The 8,649-nt window shown below is 42.3% G+C and overlaps 1 protein-coding gene across 1 annotated transcript; it reads left to right on the top strand.

The window, feature by feature from the left end:
• The first annotated feature begins 361 nt into the window (after positions 1-361).
• On the top strand, positions 362-2,176 carry LOC120712357. Its single transcript, XM_039998119.1, has 3 exons — positions 362-595; positions 1,405-1,559; positions 1,647-2,176. Exons 1-3 carry the CDS (start codon positions 506-508, stop codon positions 1,810-1,812), a joined length of 411 nt encoding a protein of 136 aa, XP_039854053.1. The 5' UTR covers positions 362-505; the 3' UTR covers positions 1,813-2,176.
• The last annotated feature ends 6,473 nt before the right edge of the window (positions 2,177-8,649 follow it).

Below are 8,649 nucleotides of genomic sequence, written 5' to 3'. Positions count from 1 at the left end.
TCGCCCGTCAGTATAATCGTTTCCTTGTGACCGGTTACAAGAGATAAGAGATAGTAATACTACAAGAAGTCTAGAAATAATGAAATTGGGCCAACAATAGAGCCACGTAATCCAGATATGTCTACATTTTTTTCTTAAATCTCAAATATTTTGTTTTATTTTATTTTTTGACTATGAAAATTTATATTATCACCTGTAGCGTTACCCCGAGCAAGGACGGCCCCTCCAGCTCATGCCACGTAGAATTTCGGGCTTGGGGTGTGGTGTGGGCCTCTGAACACGCAGGCCCAAGAGGCCGGCTGGGCAGCCCACGGTCACTCGAGTGTACTGGGACGGGCAGGACTCGGAGTCCACCTAGAGAGAACAGGCACAGCAGCTAGAAACAAGGCACGAGGCCGAGTACTAGACGAAGACGAGGCCACCAGGTTGAGGAAGCAAGCAACCTCTCAACCCTAGCCGGTGCTCCCTTCTCCAGATTCTTCCGTCAATCAGGCGTGCCGGTGCCATGGAGCGTGTCTCTTCCTCCAGTACTCCTCGGCGGGATCTGGGCCCCTGCGATTCGCCGGCGCCGGACTCTCCGCCTCCCACCTCTCAGGTACTAGTTCCGCTCTCGTTCGATCCATGCACCTACGATGCCTGCAATTCGATGTTGGACTACCTAGTTCGGATGAGAACCGTTGGGGCCGCTGTATACTAACAGATTATATGATGCGCCATGAGCTTTCCCCCCGGACAATAACAAAGTTAGGGTTTTGATTCAAGTACCTTGTTTCCCTTGTTAATAGAGGGGCTCTGTAATTTGACCGAATAATGTTGAATATTGCCTCTTAATATGCATAAGTGCTGGATTGCAGAGGCCTATCTTAGGGATATGTGCTGAATTTGTTACTTTTGCTTGGAAGGAATTGGTGACCATCAGATTTTACTGAAGCGATTTGTAGTGGGTGGAGGGGCCATGAGCCCCTGCTCCCAAATTGAGTACACAGATACGACGAACAGTTAATTCCATGATATATGAGCGTTTGATTTAATTGGGGGAAAGAAGAGTACTGCATCCTTTCATTTTATTTTTCCTTAGCGACTTTCTGCGGTTTTTGAAATATAACTTTGACCACTACTTCATAGCTTCTACAGAAAATTGTACTTTCTATATATGTTGTAAATTGTACTGCTGTTAAAGCATTTCAAAAACTACCTCCTCTATGAGAAATTCCGTATAGTCAATCTTGATAGCTTTAGACATATTAGTGATCAAACTATTGAAAGTTGGATAGTATGGACTCTTTAAAGGACTATTGGCCAATTGTAGTGATGCTCTCATGTTATCAGCCACTAACATGCATAAACTCTATATTAGCTTATGTGTTGCCATCTCAACTATATTTCTCTAATTAATCCTTGCAGGTTGGATCGAGCAATGGAGCCAAAACAGTTGCTAGGAAGACAAAGGAGGTTGAACATCTGTTGACAAATTTAGAAAAAGAGGGAGCAGTCATAGATGGCAAGATAGCTACTATTATTGATGATGAGATAGCTAGAATTAAAGCTGAAGCCATGAGGTAATTGGAGGCGCTACAACTTATTTGTTTTTACTCAAATGAAGTGATCAAAACATTTTTGCATTATTATTCACGTCCTTTTGATAGGGAGGCCATCAATGAGTCAAAAAGAAACGAGAAGATGGAATCTGCTGCAAGTGGTTTTCGCCTTGCACTGCTCACTGCTGCATCCTGTGCTGTTGGTTTTGTCATCGGAGTGGAATGGTTTGCAAATGCTTTACGTAAGGAATTTGCCAAGAAAAGATTTGCTTAGTTAAATTGCCTAGTGCTAGTGGGTGCACTCTGTTTATGGTATGTAAAACCAAGTAGGTAATCTTCGTAAAAGATTGTTGGCTAATGGTATGCAAAACCTATCTATGGTGTCTAATAAGTTTCATGCTCTACTGTGGCTTTTGGCATGTATAATGTAACTTTTATTTGGTGACACCATGTCGCTGTTGTATGCTGCATGGAGAAGTTGCTCAGTTAAGTACTGTAGGTTAATCTGTTTAGTAATTGGAGCAGGTGTATGGTGAATATCTATGGATGCTCCATTGTGATAAATTATGGAATAATCCATGATATGACACTTAATCCAAATTTAGGATTTGTTGCATAAATTGTTTGCAGAACTCATATATTGTTACTGTGTTGCTTTGGCCCCTGGGCTCTTTTCTTCCGTTGGTGTTCATATTCAGCATTTGTTACTCGTTGGTTTGTCAGCTGAGTGGCAAAGGAGCAACTCGGATTTGAGTTTGACAGATTTTGTTTACAGAACTCATATATTGTCAGTGTGTTGCTTTGGCCCCTGGGCTCTTTTCTCCCGTTGGTCTTCGTATTCAGCATTTGCTACTCTTTTGTTTGTCAGCTGAGCCGGCAAAGGAGCAATTATGATTTGAGTTTGACAGATTTCCTTGAGGGACACCCATATATTCTGTATTTTTTAATGACACTAGTTCTTATTCATAGCAGCTACATGATTTAACTATACTATACCTTGTTTTCTGAAAAAGTGTACATAATTAGAATATGTACAGAATTATTCCTTTGATATTTTTTGCAATATGAAAATTCCAGTTATGATTTATAAGTCTTTCTTTAAATATGGCATGAATGCATATAACCTTGTTTTTTATGATAGCATACTCAATTATTAATTTGGAGTAATGTATAAATCTGCTAATATACTGCTGTTTTTAATCATACTTTGGAACGTTCAGTACAATCCTTATGGTAATTTTGCAGAGTGATCTTGATAAATTTTTTTTTCAAAAATCTTATAACTTTTTTCATTTAGTTTTTGACTCAACATATACTATTGTCTTTTTTTTATTGAAAGGCTTAGGGGTTTGATGGGTCTGTTCAATTCTGTAACTATTCTGACCAATAGATGAAGAATGTGGATACACTCCAAACAACTGTTAAAACCAGTTTTCCAGGATTAGTCATTGACAGCAGCTATGCATGTCAATGTTTGTTTTAGATTGAATATATTCCCTTCGACATGTCCCTTAACACACCTAACAGAGCCATTTGCAGCGTGCCAGCGTATACTAAATGTGGTGCAATCCCCACTAGGCCCCAATTGAGTTAATGTAGACTTTTAACAACATTTGTACGCTCGCCAAAGTGGTGTTCCTGTTTGAGAGTGTTTTGTTTTTTTTCCCTGAAGAAAGAGTGTTTGGGTTTACACCTTCAGAAAATAAAAGTTTGATCACCTCTATGACACATTTGCTACCATTTGTTCAGATGTCTCGGTTTAACATCCATAACATCCATTAGATCGGGATTCATTTATAGAGCTTTTCTTATCTAATAAACCCCCAACTGGATGCACCTAGGCTTTGGCAGCTTATTTTGCCTTCCCAACTCTGCCGATTGGATAGTGCAACAAGTATCGAGTAATACTCGTTATGTTATCCACCGGGTATGGCTGTGCTGTGGTCGATGCGACACTACTGCCCCACCTCTTGCGATGGGTTGAACTAAAGTAGCTTCGATTGTTGCTTCTCCGCAAGTGTTGCCATGAACAAATTCGATTGTTGCTGCTCTGCAAGTGTTGCTCTCTCATTTATTCTTTGTAGCGGTCATGACTCCTGTACCTGGTCCGGTTCTTCTCGAACCCATCCTTGATGCTCAACTTAGAGGATACCTCTCTGATGCGTCCACCATGCTCTTTGGACCCAATACCTATACTTAGCATATCCTTCTCCGTATAGGATTTGAACTTACCTTTACTCTGAAGCTCGGCAAGTTCTAACATTTTTTCTGCCATAGCTTGGATCTCAGGTTGATTAAACTTTGGTTTTCCTTCAACTAGCTTTGGCTTCCTTACTTGAAGCCACCACATGTTCATCCAAGCCTTCAAACGGGTCGAGCTGCCCGGCAGCTATTGCCGCCTCTCTTTCATGCCGTCACTGGTTGATCTTCCTTTAGTACCCACCTTGCCCAAGGCGAATTTTATATATGTTGCTTAGTGCTGGTTCTCGACTCTTTTGGCTTAGGGCTAGAGCTTATTTAGTGGTCTTTTGTTGAACAAACTATTCCCATTGTGTTGGTGTGATGCCCCTATAATTTGCAAATTGTGTTCGAACCATCTGAAAATATTTAGTATTCAGATGGCTCTTCCATTGGCGGAAAGTTTCACCCAGCATCTTTCAAGCATAATGCTTTACTTTCTCTTTAGTTGCTATTGGCAGAATAATAGTTCTGCTCGATAGTTGCCACATCGCATCTTTCTTCCCCTCAGAAACCTATGTCCAATTGGGGATCGTTGGATCCAAAAATCACCTTTGTTCTGATTATAGCACCAATGGTATTACGAAAGTTTGCTATAATATCCAGAGGATCTATGGGCTCTCCTGCTATGCTAATTGCATTGACCGTCCATTGCCCTTCGGGGTATCGGTTTCTTCCTTGCTAACCCTGTTTTGTTTTGTTTTGGCTGTCAGAGGTTGTACTTGCAGGATCCGGACCCCAGCTTTCATTGTCTTCCTCTGTGGGGTTTGGGGGATGGCGTTAGCGTTTACTCCTTGTCTGAGCCACCTATACGGATCAAACGATTCGTAAGCATAGTCTATGAAAATGTATAGTAAATTTTTGGTTGTAATTAATCGCATAGTCATTACCTGACATGGATTTGGTTTGTAATCCAGATCAAAGTCCTCCCTTAAACGGCTTTCTCTTTGCGAAAAAGGGTGTGGATCAATCGGATCGTGCCAAAAATTGCCTATCCAAACCCCTTGTCCAATCCTAGGGCCGTCCTCATCCTTAGATTGGACACAGACGTCCGACTCGTCGTCCCCAGATTGGACACCGACGTCAGCCTCGTTGTCCTACTCCATCTAGGATGCAATTTGTTAGTGCTAAATCATCCCTTCGTGGGGAAGATGATGACGGATAATACATTTACGATTCCAACATTATAGATCCATCAAAAATATATTTGAATAAATTTACTGTAGAAATTTCAGCTCCTTTTGTCCAACAAACTAATCATAGAAATTTATGCAAAACCACACTACCATGTCACGGTAAATCATTTTTTTTGTAGTAGTGCTTTCTTGTTAAATTGTCTAGCTGTGCACTTGATTTTTACATTATCATTTTGTGCACACATTTATGAAAAGCTTAGCTCATGTCATGCTAGTTTCGTGATTTCGTGATCCACCTTAGTAATTTTTAAGTTGGTATCTTTATTGATATCATACAATTGGATCATGATTTATGAAAATAACTCCCTAGGCTACTAACTTTTTCCTTTGAGCTATATTATTTTGCAAGGCCTTTTTAGATGATTTGATTCCAAACGGGGAGAAAATGCAGGTATGTTTCAAAGGGGAAGAAAATTCCAAGTGAAACAAGTCAACATATGAGGGAGGAGTAGCAAATATAGGGAGAAACAAAGGTGGAATTAAGGATTTAGGGGGAGGCCAACCCGACACTGGGTGGTAGTAAGCATCCTAGCAAGTGTAAGTTGTTCAATTTGTCAATTCTTTGCAAATTGCAAGTATCCGGAGGGTGGTAGTAAGCATTCTATGATTAGTAAGCATCCTAGCTCAAGTGCGGCCCACGGCACGCTAGCATGCCTTCGTGCCGTGCCGGCCCAAGCACGGCCCTCCGGATACTTGCAATTGGATTTATATGCATCGATGCAGAAATGTTACTATTCCAATTAGGAAGCACATAAACCATTGATGGTATAAAAATTATGTGATTTTCTTGAATAAATAATATTTCCTTCCATGATTGTTGTTAATTAGAAAGGAAGATTAACTATCATCGTAGAACAACGGGCTAGGTACCGGCCGATGGGCTGCTTTCGTGCCGTGCCGGCCCAAGCACGGCCCAAAATACAGGCCATGCCATACAACCCGTCGTGCTGAGGCCCTAGGCACGACATGGCCCTCGAGTTTGTGTTGTGCTTGCATGGCCCAAAATATTTCATGTTGTGCCGTGTTTTGGGTCGTGCCAAGATATCATGTTGGAGCCCGCCCAAAAATGACACGGCCCAAGTCCCAGCTCTATTAGTGGAAAGCGGAATAAAGGTGAACGTGGTAACTTGGTGGCAAGCCTTCATGGCAAGTCAAAGTGTCCCTGGAAGAGACTTGATTACCGAGAAGCGATACTCTTAGTGAGTGCTTCAGCAACGTGAAGTAGGAGTGACTTTGTGCCTAACTGAAGCACGAGATAAATCTCGCATCAAGAGTTTGCTTCCTCTCATCCCTCTTTACGTTTTCATATTTCATACTTGCAATTGAGTGTCTTTAATTTTTTAGTGCAGATCAAGTTAGGATTGCCTATAGGTTGCGAAACTCTTTTGAGATGAGAATTTCACATTAAAAGAACACAGTTGCACATCTATCTTTTTCTTCTAGATAACATAAAAGCTGAAACAATTGAAATCCTTTCTCACCAAGATTAGGCCCACCGTACCCCTCACAGAGGTCCCACTTGTCAGGACAAAAGTTTGACGAAAAAGGGTGTAGACCCATGAAATTAATAGAAGGAAAATGTTTCCACCAAAATCCTAATATTTTTTACACCAAGCATTCATCTACCCATCTCTTGTACCCGCATATTACTTTCTTTGTCACACACTCTACTTTCCTTTTCATGCACTCACCCATAATTCGCGTCGTTATTTATTTTGGAAGGATAATAATTGACATCATTGTTTTATGGAAGGAAAAGAAAGACATGTATTATTTTTGAAATAAAAAAATTGACATTATTTTTCGGTGGAAAGAAAATTAAATACGTGCCTGTGGCACGTACATCTCGGCTAGTCTAGATAACATACAATAGATTAATTTGTTGTGCAAATTATTGAAGCTATAGATTAAAATTTTAAGTTGTCTAAGTCATCCTCTCTCACTCTTACCTTGAGCACCCGATCAATTTGATATTACTTGTTTCGGGGATGGGAGTATGGAAATATTTTCATCGAAGCCATATAAAATTCATCCCAAGTGCCGTAACACGGTTTGGTTTCCTCGTGTGACACTTCAGGTGTCTAATTAGTAGAACATAAGATAATGTGTGAAACTTGTGTTTGTTCTTGTGTGGAAGTTTAAATTTTCAAAGCAAATTTAGGGGTATTTTTGTAATTATGGAAAATTATAGGACCCTTTTTGTAAAAGTTTTCAACTTAGGGAGTAAATTCAACTTTATGAAGGGCCTTCTTGCAAATATGCTAGTAATCATTACTTTGGCAGCTTTATTGCAAATAAGTCCCAAATTTGTTGAATTTTGCCATCGAAAAGTTTTTTTCTTTTATTAATTCAACTTCACTCAAACTTTTCAAAATACTTCAAAATCCTTTGATCTAGTGAAAATTTACACAACATGAAAGTTGTAGATCTTGAAAAACTGAACAACTTTTATTTTTGGCACTTTTTCATTTGAGCCCTAGATTAGTGGAAAATTTTTGTTTACAGTGAAGTCCTTGAAGTTTTCAAAATTTCCAAGTCCCTCCAACCCTTCTTCCACCTCCCACCTCACCGGAGCTCTGCTCCACCGCCGCCGCGGGATCCCCCGCCCACTGGCTACCCTGCGCCGCCGTTTGGCATGCCGCCGAGCCTCCCTAGCACCTCCTGGGCCCACTCCTCCCCTTTGCTGGCCCCGCACGAGCTTGCCACGATGCGCCGCCACTCACCGCCCCTGCTCTCAACTGCGGTGAGCTTGGCCGCCGCTGTTTTCGCCCCCAGGGTGGTCGTACCGTCTCGCCGCCTCTACGCGTCAAGCGCCACTCCCTGCCGCCACCCACGCCGCCATTGCTGGCCTCCCGCATGCGTGCCACGCTGCCCAACCACGACACCTCGCCGGCCCGCCGTGGATTGCCCTGCTCGCCGCAAATTTTACCACGTCGGCAAGCCTATCTTCTCCAAGAACCTCTTCTCGTGCTCATCCTTTCTTTCTCTGACCTATAAATAGCCTGGCCAGGCTTCTTCACCGGTGTACACACCGCCGCCGCCTTCCTCCAACTCCGATGAGTCCCTGCTGCCGTGGACCCGCCGCTCCAAACCCTCCCTAATCCCCACGACCTCCCAGTTAGCTCCGCCTTGCTCCCACGAAGCTCGCCAGCCCCTTTTCTCTGTCAATCCTTCACCGGAGCGCCGCCATCGCCGTTCACCCCCGCCGCCGCACTCTATCCATCGCCGACGAGCTCCTCTGGCCACCCCGCGTTCCACCCAAGCCACCCTGTAGGTGTGCCTCGAGCTCCTGAAGCTCCCTGGCCCCTCGGCCCTCGCCACCGGCGAGCTCCCTCACCGGAATCCGGCCGGCCCATCCCCTACTTCTTCTACCTTGGTCCAGGGACCCAATTGCAATGGATTGCAATTCTTCTGAGGTCCTTTCTGCAAAAAGACATTTCGCTTTTATTTTTTTCTATTGAACTTTGCAAAATCCTAGAAAAATGTAAAAAATCAGAAAAATGTCAAATTAATTTTGTTGTGTTCCTTTTAATTAGATCTATCATCTGGTGTGAAGAGTTTGAAATGTTTCCTTGTGTTTTTAATTCTAAAAATAGGGTTAAGATATGGCTCCTTTTATTTGTATCTTTATTTACAAAGCTTTATTTTAAGTGAGCCTTTAACCACATGCTCTTTAG

This window comes from Panicum virgatum, chromosome 6K, assembly GCF_016808335.1.
Source record: "Panicum virgatum strain AP13 chromosome 6K, P.virgatum_v5, whole genome shotgun sequence".
In the NCBI taxonomy this organism is placed as follows: domain Eukaryota; kingdom Viridiplantae; phylum Streptophyta; class Magnoliopsida; order Poales; family Poaceae; genus Panicum; species Panicum virgatum.
The sequence above is the reverse complement of the archived record's forward strand: the minus strand, read 5'-3'. Positions and strand labels throughout refer to the sequence as shown.

Coding starts and splice junctions, on each gene's coding strand:
- LOC120712357 (XM_039998119.1), top strand. CDS start 506: ATGGAGCGTGTCTCTTCCTCCAGTACTCCTCGGCGGGATCTGGGCCCC. Junction 596..1,404: donor CTCCGCCTCCCACCTCTCAG/GTACTAGTTCCG, acceptor TAATCCTTGCAG/GTTGGATCGAGCAATGGAGC. Junction 1,560..1,646: donor ATTAAAGCTGAAGCCATGAG/GTAATTGGAGGC, acceptor TCCTTTTGATAG/GGAGGCCATCAATGAGTCAA.